Source organism: Ixodes scapularis, unplaced genomic scaffold (assembly GCF_016920785.2).
Source record: "Ixodes scapularis isolate PalLabHiFi unplaced genomic scaffold, ASM1692078v2 PGA_scaffold44__24_contigs__length_19508400, whole genome shotgun sequence".
Taxonomy (NCBI): Eukaryota; Metazoa; Arthropoda; class Arachnida; order Ixodida; family Ixodidae; genus Ixodes; species Ixodes scapularis.
The window spans coordinates 16289559-16303069 of record NW_024609873.1 but is presented as its reverse complement, the minus strand read 5'-3'; the positions used below and the strand labels follow the sequence as shown (position 1 = coordinate 16303069).

At 47.0% G+C, this 13511-nt stretch overlaps 1 protein-coding gene across 1 annotated transcript in view; it reads right to left on the bottom strand.

The window, feature by feature from the left end:
* Positions 1–12996, bottom strand: part of LOC8030106 (hemicentin-1) — a 258179-nt gene extending 245183 nt beyond the window's left edge. The window contains exon 1 of the mRNA XM_040503412.2: positions 12559–12996. Within this exon, the coding sequence (XP_040359346.2) occupies positions 12559–12996 (438 nt within the window). The remainder of the gene's footprint in view (positions 1–12558) is intronic.
* Between the last annotated feature and the right edge of the window lie 515 nt (positions 12997–13511).

Sequence of the window (13511 nt, the reverse complement as noted above, 5' to 3'; positions counted from 1 at the left end):
TATAACCATATTTTTTTATATAAGTCCTGTTATGCCATTTTCGTAAGGGTAGCTTCGCAGTTCTTGAAATTCCGACCCGCTAATATAACGTCGGCAGTTTTGTTTGCATCAGTCGTACGCCGGAAACACGAAACATCACGGATGTACACGTTGAGGAATGTTTCGCATGTTTACTAGAAGATGGCGCCACCGGTCAAACAATCATCATCATCGTTTACACGGTTGCACCAGTTTCGTGATTCGCTAAAATATGTCAAATTTCACGTAAGGTTTCACGGAACGGACCAGGTGCACCGTTCGTGATTTCGGAACCATGGGCTCGAAAAACGACTCGCTAGAACTCCGTAATGTAAAACCGTCACTTAACTTTTTATGACGGAAACTAAAAAAAAATCGAGCGAGCGAACCGGCGATCGAATGAAATGTGCGAGTGTCACGCGACGAGGCGGCACGAATATAACTGTTGCGCTGCGCTCAAGCTGGCCTGGGTGTGCACAGCCGGGTTGTGGTGGAAGTTTACGAGAGCAGTTCCGCCGCTAAGATGAAGTCACCTAGAGGCGTACTGAAAAACGCTTGTGGAGGAAGTCAACGGGCCATCTTGGCACTCGGATGGGAGCATTGGAATGGACGTGACACCGCCAGGTGTATGGAGGGCGCAAGAGGAAGAGCAATCTGAGGCTTAAGTAAATACTCCCGCGGATTCAGGTGTTAGCCTTTAACCGTCTTCCAAAGTTTCAAACTCGTATCGGTTATCGGGTAAGCAAATCCTCAAGCCAGCTCCTCCCGCCTGTAAACCAGGGCTTGTGGCATCCATGAAAACGCTCCAATCAGAGTGCCGAGACTGGCGTCTTATGTAAAAACTTCTTTCCCGAATACTCCCTTGGAAAAAAAAAATCTAAGTAGGTGGTTTAAACAACAACAAATCTTGAGCGGGGGAACTGAATGAAATAGAGCGACTCCCGGAATACTAATATGTCCCCTCCGCCGAAACGCGAAGCTGGGAACAAGGCGAGCTACGTGGCCGTAAACCCCTTTTAAAGAGCAACGCGGTACTCTGGGGTGCTTTGCCCAGCTTGCGTGCCCCAGCGTGCGCAAAGTGGTGTCGGGACTGAGCGACCCATGCTCAGAGAAAGAGTGCAATCTCGAGCAGAGTGTGCAGCCGAAACGGGGGATGTCTACGAGGCCCGATCCCCAGAAGCTTCCTCCAAATGAGATTCCCTCTCGTGGAAGAATCTGGCGCTGCCATTTTTTTTGTATTCTCTTTTCCAGCATTCTAAATTCGTCGTGCATGCCGCAGAAATGTTTTTTTTTTTCCCGGCTTGGCAAAGTTAAAATTTATCTTCAGATGTTTCGTACTCTGTTTCGCATTAAGTCTCACCGCGGCCAAGGCTACGACCCGATGGAATCGAGCAACTAGCACCAGAAGTACATCGGAACTTGGTCTCGTCGTTTCGGGGCGTTTTCGATCACCGGCAAAAACGCGATATCTTTTGTCGGGCCCCGTTTGCATCGCATTCTCATTCGCTTCTCATGCTCTTCCTGTCAGAGAGCAGGAAGTGCGGCGCACGAAACCCAGTCCAATAAAAAATTTAGAAAAGCACGTGGTCTACTCAGAAGCGTGTCTGGCTCGCAACCGAAGGGTCGCGGGTTCGAATCAAACCTAAAACTCTTCAAGTTTTTTTTTTCTTTTTTTTTTAAGGCAAATTCTTTATATTTTATATTTATAAGGTAAAGTATAATGGGGCCTTAGACATAACTTTATAAAGTTAAATCATTGGACATATGCGGCGACCATTAATTCGCATTACGTGTCATGTTTCTTTAATCCCTTTCATTGCACGCGTGATTTCACGTTTCACGTGAGCGTTGTGGGTTGCTTGAAAATCCCTCGCGAAGTCATGTGACTGTGACATCATGACCCTATCGACCAGTTAGGATTTTCTCATCACAACGCCGCCGACGCCGGCTTTTCTGTGACAGGATCGAGTTCCTGGACGCTGTTGCGTTAATAAAACCTGCACTATATATGCGTCACGATCCTGCGCGTTTTTTTTCTTGTGCACGATAGGTGAAGACGGTGTTAGGAAGAGCACAGAAAAACGACGAGCTTCTTTACGATGCAATTTTGTGCGCTGCTTGATTGTATCTATTGGATTGTAGCGTTCGTTGTGGTCAGGCTTGCGTGAAGGGGACTATCGTCAAGTTATTATGTGGCGCGTGTTGTATGCTGAGGTGATAAGCAGTTAGATACAGGGAAGATGAGACTGACAGTGACAGACAAAGCCGAAGGACAAACGAGAGCTCGCTTTTTTTATTGTCGAGCCCGAAAACACTCACCGGAGTCCTTACTTTGTTGTCACAATCAATTATAAATTATATTTTTTAAGGCGAATGTTTACTTGTTTTATTATGCGAAAAGCCGTCAGCGTTGTTTTCTAAAGATGGTCATAAAACTAGGTCTTCAGGCACGCGCCTCAGAAATAAAGCACCATGAAAAGCCCGGCCACGTAGATACTTCCTCGCGGTAGCCGGTGGGGGCGCTCGTGGTCAAAGTCGACGCGCCTCAGAAATAAAACACAAACTGAAGTACAGAAACGCAGATGCTTTGTCACGCAAGCCGTCGTGAGGCCGGCGGTTTTCGCCGCGCCTGCGCAGTGGGTAAGCGTGATGCCACCGCCGGAGTGCCGTGTCCGAAAGGAAAACGTGGGCCGCTGCTTGTAAAAATGCGCTGCGTGTGGGAATGCCTTTCGCATTCCCACACGTAAGCAGTCTTAAGTGTTTAACATCAGCTAAATCAAATAACCACCGATAAAAAAAAATACTGAAACATTCAAAGACATCAGCTATCACCACGTGTCAATAATATCAATCTCTTTTTTTAAGTTAGTAATGTTGGTTCTGCTCTTTATATATGTTGAAGAAAAAAAACAATGAATATATTTCTAAACTATTCTCGTTAATCAAAGGGGAAAAAGTATATAAAATAAAACAAAAATTCTCAGAGGTTTTTATCTAGGAAAGAGAAAAAAAGAAGTGTGCTCTAATTTTGTTTTGTTAATTATATCCTTGGTATGCGCTAAATATTGGTGTCCGTTAAGCCATAAGTAGCTTCTTAAGAAGTATATAACAATTGGCTCAATGATATATAAGAATACAACCGAATGTCTACGAGCAATCACCGTAGCATTTGTCATTGAGGAGTACTGCAGAACACGGTGAGCGTCTTATATCTAAAACACGGTGCTGGAAAGTGAGACACAAAGAGAGAAACACTCCGCTCACAATAGGAGAGCTTCGTTGCAATCAGGTAAACATTATTAATTTCGCTTTAGCTTCATAAACAAATCTCATCGCTTCAGTCGAACGAAAAGTTGGGGGGCACTTTTACTGAGCGTGTCTTGGCCGCCGTACATTATCGCAAATAAGAAAATGAGGGGGAGAGGGGAGGGAGGGGGGTAAAGGAATCTCGAATATCATGGAACGAGTTAAAAACTAAGCGCTAACAAAGCGTCAGTCCTGTCTAACGAACAGGCGGTACGCAGCCCGGGACCCATTTCCCCACGCGGAAGTCCCGTCCTCAAGACAAAATCAGGACCACAGCATAGCCAGAACCGGATCCAAAAAGCAACGACACGAGCGAGCTGCAGACACGCGAAGGGAGTCACTGACGTGCGCGGAGGGCCGAACGACGAAATCGCATTATGTACCCAGCCCCGTCCTGCTGAAATCCCGCCATGTAGGAACCCTTCCATCGACAAGGAAGCAACGGGAGCAGGACGGGGGAAGAAAGAACTCACAGTCCCACAGATTTGGCTATACTTCTCCCGGGGTGCGTTTTATTCTTCCGTATGTGCTTTTTTATATAGTGAGCCAGCCAATTACGTCGGTGAAAGGTATAGCACTGCGGTCGGCCAGTACCACTCGGCGATGAAAGTAGAAGCGAAAAGGACTAATGGAAATAAATACTAACGACGGGATTGCCTCTGTCAGGAGCGGTCCATTGGAGAAGTGAGCATGGACGCCAGTCCATTTGTAGTTAGTGGCGGATCCGAATGGCCAAAAATTGTTTGGCTTATTTTAAATTTTCAAACGAACCACGTTGTATGACTAGTCATGTTTCCACATGGGCTAACAATTTTGAGGCTTTTAGATGCGTAGCACTTATAGACCTCCCCCAAAAAAGAGCGCCTGGCCGGTGCCATCTTGGGTTTTCCTGCGTCTCGCGCGTGCATTCCTCGCTTTCCGAAGCGACGAACACGCACGTGCTGAGCTGTGAAGCTCGTACGCTGGACTGTGATTTTTGAAACATATTGGAAAGTTCTCTATGGCCAGCGCTTAGCGCTCCCGCGTCTGAGTCTTGGACGTAGAGTCAACAGAGCGTGCAGGGTGACGCGTGCGGCCCCTGATCGCACGCTCAGCGAGCAATAATTGGGACCGCTCTTTGAGCCGGTAGTTTCCTTAGCGTGAACACGGCGGAAGCAAAAAGGCTGCGTCCATTACGAAGGCTCTTGCTTGCAGACTGTGTGTACCACCAAAGCGGCACAGGAGCGAGAACGGCGCACACAGCAACGTGATGTGTGATGGGCAAGTGACGAGGCTGCAAAACGAAAGCGCCGGGCTCGGAAGTGGCTGGTTGCCAATCCACATCACACAACGATCGACCAACAGTTTAAGCACCAGTTCACGGGCAATCCGTTCTCTGCTGTGTGTAATATGAGCGAATTACTATGGTTTTCCGTGGACCTGAGAAAAGACGTTCGAAAACTTCGCATTTAAAACACCTTTAAAAAAATATCAAACACTCTTTTTTTTTAGGTTTGCGTTGCATTCAGGCTGAAAAATGACGGATTGCGAAACACTGTTGCCCACATTTACTAGTATTTGTAATGAGACGCCGAGAGTATAAGAGCCCAGAGATAATCATAAAAGGGTGGTCATTAATAAAGCTTGGACTTGGGTTTGGGCTAGTTGGTTGTACATTGATAGACGTGCTGCACTGCGAAGTTGTACAGAACAAACGCGTGACTAAAAAATTGAAAATGAAAAGGATGAGTTTAACTGGAGATGAGGAGAAACACAACGAACACAAATGAGCGCAGACTAACATTTTTTTTTTTTATTGATGCAATAAAAGGAAATCAGAGATGTTAGCCGGGAGTACAATCTCCTGACTGGCTACTCTTTTGGGAAAGGGGTAAGGGATATAACAGAGTTAGGAAAGAGGAAAAGAAACATAAAGAACAAAAGAGACATAATCACACATAACACACACACAACCATTTGGACAAGAGAGTTCAGTACATAGCATTAGAGTCTCTTATCCAGGCCTGTTGCTGAAAGAAAACGGAGGAGGGCCTTTGTGGAGTTTAAAGCACAGTCTTCGCTGTTCCATGGCCCCAGGAAGTGCTGTATTGTAAGGGGTGGTCCCGGAGTCTTCCTAATGTCTTGTAAAAATTGTTTTCGCTGATCATCATAACTTGTACATTGAAGTAAAATGTGTTGAATATCTTCGACAGTTCCACATACGGAGCAGTTTGGGGACTTTAATTTCCCAATAAGATGAAGGTAATAGTTAGTGTAGGCGACCTTTAGCCGAATCCTATGGAGAACCGCTTCCCGTCGTCTCTTCAGGCCTCGAGGTACTCGAAACCGTAAGTGCGGGTCAGTATTTTTTAGAGAGGAACTTTGGTTGATATCCTCTTCCAGAGGCTCGTTGCGGCCGATTTCCCCAATATCGCCACTCTTGAACAGACGTCCGATTTTGTAAATGGAGCTAGGACTTTTTGGGCAGATTCGTGAGCCTTTGCAGCCATAGAGTCAGCCATTTCGTTACCCATGACACCACAGTGACTGGGCACCCACTGGAATGATACGGAGTGGCCAAGGGAAACGATTTCTGAGTGAACTTTAAATATGTCTAAAATTACTTGTGTGTTTGGACTATTTTTACGTAGACACTGAAGCGACTGGAGGGCAGACTGTGAATCGCTCATGATCGTCCAAGCGCGAGGTGATGCTTTTTTAATCTGTTGGAGCCCCTCTCGAATGGCCACCAGTTCAGCAGCCGTAGATGAGGTCTTGTGGGACAGCTTGTAACCAGCTTTGATATGAAGCACTGGGGCAGCCAGTCCAATCGATGACCCGTTATGCGTAGTTGATGCATCGGTATATATGTGGCAAGAAGAACGGTGCCATGTGTACAATAAAGACAAAAAAAGCTGCCGAAGGACAACTGAAGAGAGCGTCGATTTTTTTGTTATTCCAGGAATAGTCTTGTAGATTAGAAGTGGAGGCAGTGACCAGGGTGGTGTATTGAGTACCACAGGATCTTGAAACACTGTTGGAAGGACATCCTTGTTGTCAATTATAGTTAGAGAGATGCGGCTGTAAAAACAACAATCCGGAATGTCAGCTGGATGATGAGAGTGATGCCGTGTCAGATGTCGCATATGTAGTCGTAGAGTTTCTTGGGTACGCAGAGCTTTCAAAGGTAGACAATGAGATTCTGCAATCGTGTCTATGGTCGCGGTTGCTCGCGGTACCCCAAGGCATACTCTGAGTGCCTGGGCCTGGAGTGATTGGAGTGCTTTCATGTTGGTCAGACTTAAGCCGTGCATAACAGGCAAGCTATAGCGAAGGATGCCAACAAACAGGCTGTTGTATAAACGAAGAAGAGCAGAGGTAGACGTCCCCCAAGTTGTACCACTTATAAATCGCCCCAAACTTGTGAATGCGGACAACTTAGTCTTTAGGTGTTTCAGTTGGGAGTTCCAAGTTAAGCCTTTGTCAATGGAAACGCCAAGAAATATGTGATTCGGCGCATATGGGATTGGGGTTCCATTAATGGAAAGTGGATATCGTGTCATCTTCATCTGTGTAAAGGCCACGGCAGTTGATTTTGCTGGCGCAATCTCAAGCCCCCGTGTGTGAAGGAACTGAGAAATTTTGGACAGCGCATCTTGTAGGCGTGCATGTACGAGCTTAGGCGAGCCTGCCGACGTCCAGAGGCAAATGTCGTCTGCGTAGACTGTAAGGTGTACAGCTCTTGTGAGAATTTCGGTGATCCCAATGAGAGCAATGTTAAAGAGGACCGGGCTTAGAACACCCCCCTGAGGCACTCCTTTGGTCACTCTGTGACGAGAAGTTTCCCCTTCCTTTGTGCGCATGTAGATCGTTCGATTATTAAGGTAGTCAGATATCCATGCATAAAGACGACCGCCAATTCCGATAGATTGGAGTCCCCGTAAAACTGCCGAACGTTTGATATTATCAAAAGCTCCGCAGACATCAAGAAATACAGCTACTGTAATTTTCCCGCGAAGCTTCTTGTCGTCAATATGAGTTACAAGGTCAACGACATTATCAATGGAGCTACGACCCTGTCTAAATCCTGTCATGGTAGCCGGATATATCGATTGCGATTCAAGAAGCCATTCAATCCGTGATAGAACTAATCGCTCCATACATTTGCTGACACAGCTTGTTAGAGCGATTGGTCGGTAAGACTTTAAATCCAGAGGGGACTTGCCCGGTTTAAGGATGGGCACAACGCAGGCCGTTTTCCAGTCAGGTGGTATATTGCCGCTTGTCCACGAAGTGTTGAATATGTCCAACAAACGCTGGCGAGCGTCAAGCCCCAAATGAGCGAGTGTGCCATAGGTTATGTTATCTGAACCTGGAGAAGAAGAATGACTGAGGGAAGCTAGAACTTGATCCAATTCCGGGGCATTAAATACATCATCCATGTAACGTGAAAATGGAGTAACTGAGGCTTGATGCTCTATATCTGAGATATCACTGTCACTCACTGCTGATAGGACAAGAGATGCGCAGAATTCCTCAGCAATGTGCAATTGCGAGCGTCTTAGGAAAAGTGATATCGCGTGAAAAGGCATTCTCTGTTGTGGTGGAAATCTTAACCCGCGTGCAATATGCCATATTTTTGAGAGGGGAGCACGGGGATCAAATGACGCACAGGTTCCCCTCCATTTCTTTTGTCCGAGTTTATCTAAATGACGGCGAATATGTTTTTGTGTGCGCCTGTCTTCCCTAATGTCAGCTTGTAGTTTAGTTCGACGTGCGCGTCGCTCAGCCCTTCGGCGAATAGCTCGAAGTTTTTCATACTCTGAATCTACAACAGTTCGTGAGGCCGAAAGATTGACTGTCCTGGTTGCTTCTGTTGCTGATTGATTCATGACTGAAACAAACTCTTCGTAGGTCGTTGTCATATGTATGCGCTGTTCGACACTCTCCCGAAAGCATGTCCAGTCTATATATGAGGTTCGATCATGTCTGGCTCTATCAGCTTGGAAGCCGCGTACTGTGATGTACGTAGGGATGTGGTCACTACCATGACTCTCTACGTCAACAAACCAGGAATTTCGAGTTACGAGTTCGCGTGACATGAAGGCAATATCTAAACAACTGCTACAGTGACTGCCTCGGATGAATGTAGGTGAACCGTCGTTTAGAAGACATAGGTCATGAGAATCTGCCAGCTCAAGTAGTTCACGACCCCGACGTGTAGTTCTTACACTACCCCAAGCTATATTATGGGCGTTGAAGTCGCCCACAACCAAAACTGGCGAGTTACATTGTTGAATAATATCATGAAGCCGCGTAGCATCAAAATTGCAAGCTGGAGCTATATAGGCAGCGATTACAATAAAAGTTAGTTTGCCCTTGCGAACAGTAACGCCGACGTACTCATTGTCTTGATGTGATGTGATATTATGGGAAACATATGTCAAGTCTTTTCGTAAGGCAAGAAGAACCCGACTGGCGTTAGAGGGACGAGCTGATTGAAATACTTCGTAACCTGAAAGCCGGAAGTCTGATGCTACACGCGATTCGCTAATAGCTAAAATTGGGAACTTATGTTTGAATGTGAATTGTCGGAAGTCTGAAAGGCGGGCACTAAGCCCTCTCGCGTTCCATTGAAAAACGGTCGCTCCTTTGACTCTTTCATCAAATGAGGAATCATCCAGTACCGTGGTGTGAACTTCCGGTCATTGCAATAACTGCCGGTTCGAATGCCATGATTCTCTGCAAGATGTCTTTGAATGTGCATGGCGGCAGTTGGGTCGTGAGACCTCGAAGGACGGAGAATATAATGCGTATGATGTCACCTATTGTCATTGCGCCAAAGACAGAGGGAACCTGTTGCTGGCGAGGCAGGACTACAGCGGAGGTTTTGCTGTGTGGGCGCGTACCTGCAGTGCTAGGAGGTACGCCTGATGCGTTGAGCTCTCCTGAAGCGGGTGCGGGGTCACGAGGAGGCCATTGGTTGGCCATAAGGGTGGATTTCGCAGCAGGTCGAGACTTCTTGCCTTTACCCTTGGGGGTGAGTCCTTGATGTTTAACGCAGGGGACACCGTGTCTTGTGTTGCTTGAAGGTCGGCGGTGGATGATTCAAGAGGAGGCCAGGGGCCTTGAGGGACCTCTGCCTCATTTGTTGACGGCGCAACTTTCGGGCCATGGACGAATCTCTTGGTTCTTGCAAGAGCCGTCAGCCGCGCTTTACAATTGACGTAGCTTGCTGGGTGATCTCCGCCGCAGTTGGCGCACTTGAATGGTGCTTCGCCCTTGCAGTCTTTGGTGGAATGTTGCTGGGCGCATTTCTTGCATTTTGCGGCACCTTTGCAATATTTAGCGACATGACCAAGTGCTTGGCAGTTGTAGCATCTGGTTGGAGCTTCAATAAACTCTGTTACATCATGTTTTGTAAATCCGAGATTTACTCGGACTGGGCGGTCTGTATTTGGGCGAAAGGTCAGGACTACACGGTCTGTTGGTTGCGCAGCTTCTCTGGACTTTCCTTGACGTCGATATAAGCGGCGGGCTGCAATAACTCCGTCTTGTTGCAGAAATGATGTTATGTCGGCATCGGTATGCCAAAGGGGAACTCCCTTGACAAGACCACCATTCTGTAGGTAAGTCCTCGGCACTGTAGCTTTGATGGGAACCCCACCGAGAAGGCGAAGTTTCAGGAGTCGGTCGACTGTGGTGGTTCCAGCAACCTCCACCATAAGGCCACCTCTATTTGTGAAGCGATGTCGCAAAATGGCAGCAGCTGCTGCTTCGTTCACCTCGGTACTCAAGGTCAGTGGATTTTGTCGCTGCAGACGATGCTCCTCATTGACCGGTGTAAGGAGTACAGGGATACCTGTCGTTCTTTGTCGGCGATGTGAGGCAAGAACGAAGCCCTCTAGGTCACCTTCAATTAAGTCTTCCTCCATTGAGTCACCCGGTGGTGCTTGCAGTTTGGCAGGAGTCGCCAGCAAGTCCGCAGGCTCTCCGTCCCCGTCGTTGCGACGTTTTCCAAGGGTCGAGAGTCCAGTCTGAGTGTCTTGAGCTGCGTTGTATGTGTGGTCCCTCCTAGCAGGAGTCTGCTTTGAGCACGAAGGAAGGTTGGTCGCTTATTCCAGTACGTTTGCACCGGGTTGGAAGGTCATGTCATGTGCCGGGTTACTCGAAGTAACCCGCGCTGCTGTAAATTGCAGCCGGTGGTTCGTATTTGCGACTGATGACTAAAATAATCGAAAATGCCCAGAGCAAGGAAAAGTGCGTCCGATCAGTTCGGTGCACGCGCTTCGAATCCGCAGACTAACAACTGTTTATTCTTTTCTTTTTCCTCCTTTTCAATGCATGAGTTTCCCAATGCGTGAGTTTTGAAAAGGAGCGAACGCTATGAAATAATGATAAATGTCTTCATGAAGATGTGTGGACTTTCGATTTTTGTGGTGTTTTTCCCGTTTTCTGATAAACGTTCGGTTTTTGTGGTGTGAGAGGGGACCTTGAAGCTGGTGCTGGTGTCCGCCTCGTTATGTTATGTATTGTCTCTGCAGTTCAATTTCCTTTTTGTTCAGAGAAATGGAAGGATCACTGACGCACTTGCCGTGCTTCCCTGATGCCATGTGGAAGGCTTCTATGATTTCTCGTTTGTTTCTATTTTTTGATCTGTCCATTACTGATGTGTTTTCGAATAGCGGTTCGCAGCTGCATCTCGCGCAATGCGCTGCTAAGTTGCCAGGTGCTTGCAATTGCCCGCATGAATATTTATGTTCTCTGAGTCTGTCATTTAAGCACCTCCCCGTCTGCCCGATGTATGAGTTTCCGCACGTCAATGGTATTTTGTAGACGACCCCTTCTACGCATTCGAGGAACTTGTTTTTGTGCTTTACCCGGCACGACGATTGACCCGATGTGTCGCCTTCCTCTTCGTTAACCTTTTTGCACAGTCCTTTAAGCTTGAATGGGGCGGATAGGGCTACTTTGACCTCGTGCGTTTCGGCGATCTTTTTCAGTTGGTGCGAAAATTTATGAACGTATGGCATCACTACCAGAGGTTTTTTTGACCTGATCCTTTTCCTTGGTTTTGTGATTGCCTCTGAGTGTTGCTATGCATTTTTCTGCTACAGATACTAGCAGGGACTCTGGGTAGCCGCTTGCTTGTAGTCGGGTGATTTGCCTTTGTAGGCCTTCTGACATTCTGTGGTGGCAAGATTTCTTTATGGCCTGCCATACGCACCCAGAGGCGACGCTCCTCTTCACCAATTTGGTGTGCCCCGAGTCGTACGGTAGTATGCCTTTTGCCCCTCTTGTCTTGTACATCCAGCATGTATGCTTTTCTCCAAATGCCATTTCGATGTCTATGAATTGCAGCCTGCTTCTTTCCGGTGGTTCAAACGTGAATTCTAGGCCTCTGTGCGCTTGCTTGAAGCTCTGCTTGACCTTTTCGCACACGTGGTCTGTCATTTTGTTTATAGGGAAACATACCAGGAAATCGTCCACGTATCTAAAGCACTTTTTAACTCCGATCTCCTGGAAAAACGACACTAGATCTCTGTTTCCTCTTGCAAGGTATATGTCGCATAAGGCTGGTGCTATGCACGAACCTATGCAAATGCCCTCTTTTTGCGTGTAAACACTTCCTTCATACATGACGTGCAGGGAGCTTAAGTATGTGCGGAGGAGATCGAGGAAATCTGATGTGCTGATCCCACTCTGGTTTTGGAAGTTTACGCTTCCGTAGACGTCGATGCACTCTTCCACTGCCTCTAAGGCTCCTTGCTGTGGCACGTTGTAGAACATGTCTTTTACATCTACCGAGAAAGCAATGATGGGTTGTGTTCCATTCAGGAATTCCACCACCTCATCCGAGTTGCGTACCAGGAACGGATCATCGATGTGTAGAAGGGACAAGGATTTCTGTAGTTCTCTTGCAATCACATGCTGCCATGTGCCTTTGTCTTCTACTATTACCCGGAATGGACTGCCTTCTTTGTGCGTTTTGACTGCAAAGAATGGGTTTAGACATAGTTGACTGCTGCCTTTTACTTCCTTCGCTATCTTGGTGATGCCTAGTTCTTCACACTGTCTGGCCATTTGTGCTCTGGCGTTTTTCATACACCTTTCGTTGATGTCTTTTCGTTCCTCGAAGTTTTTCAGCATAGATTCTTTGGCTTTGTTTTTGCACATTTCCTGTTCTAAGATGACGAACTCTCCTGTCTTGTCAGCTAGCAGGAGGCTGCAGTTGTTTCTTCTAATCCAACATACCGTGTGGTTGGTGTTCACGCCTGGTTGCCTGGCTGTTTTTAATTTGTTGGAAACAGCTCTGATGCCGGCAGCTATGCATGCGTTTTTCTCTTCTTCAGAAACCTTCCTTGCAACGTCGTGCACCATACCGATCAGGTCCACAGTTTTGGCCTTAGGCTCTACTGCATATTTGGGTCCTTTTTCTAATGTCTTGGAGACGTTGTCTGGGATGGTTAGATTGGTCATGTTGATGAGCCTTTCTTTTTCGTCCTTCATCCTTTTTTTCTTTTTCGGCATGTTGTTCATGCATTTAGTCCACTGGCTCTCACCCTGGCTCTCCGCTATATCGATGAAGTAGTACATCAACTTGGCTCGGGTCGGTGATAAAAAGGCCTCGCAAATACTCCTGATGTTGAGCTTGAAGAAGCGTACTTGCCTCCAAGTCTCGGAGCGCAGCATTTTGCAGCAATGCCTTGCTGTGGCCTCCCCCGGTGCCATCCTTCCGAATAAGGAAATCAGAACAGGTGCTGACAAGCCGTGTGTGAGGGCGTACGTCAGAATGCGTGTCCTGCATCTTGCCTCAGCAATGAATCCGATGAAGTGATGTATGCGTGGGAGAGGTGGTGATGGGAGAACAAAAAAGCCCGATGCACTCGAAATGAAGATTAATAAAGCTTGGACTTGGGTTTGGGCTAGTTGGTTGTACATTGATAGACGTGCTGCGCTGCGAAGTTGTACAGATCAGTGATCCTTCCATTGCTCTGAACAAAAAGGAAATTGAACTGCTGAGACAATACATAACATAACGAGGCGGATACCAGCACCAGCTTCAAGGTCCCCTCTCACACCACAAAAACCGAACGTTTATCAGAAAACGGGAAAAACACCACAAAAATCGAAAGTCCACACATCTTCATGAAGACATTTATCATTATTTCATAGCGTTCGCTCCTTTTCAAAACTCACGCATTGGG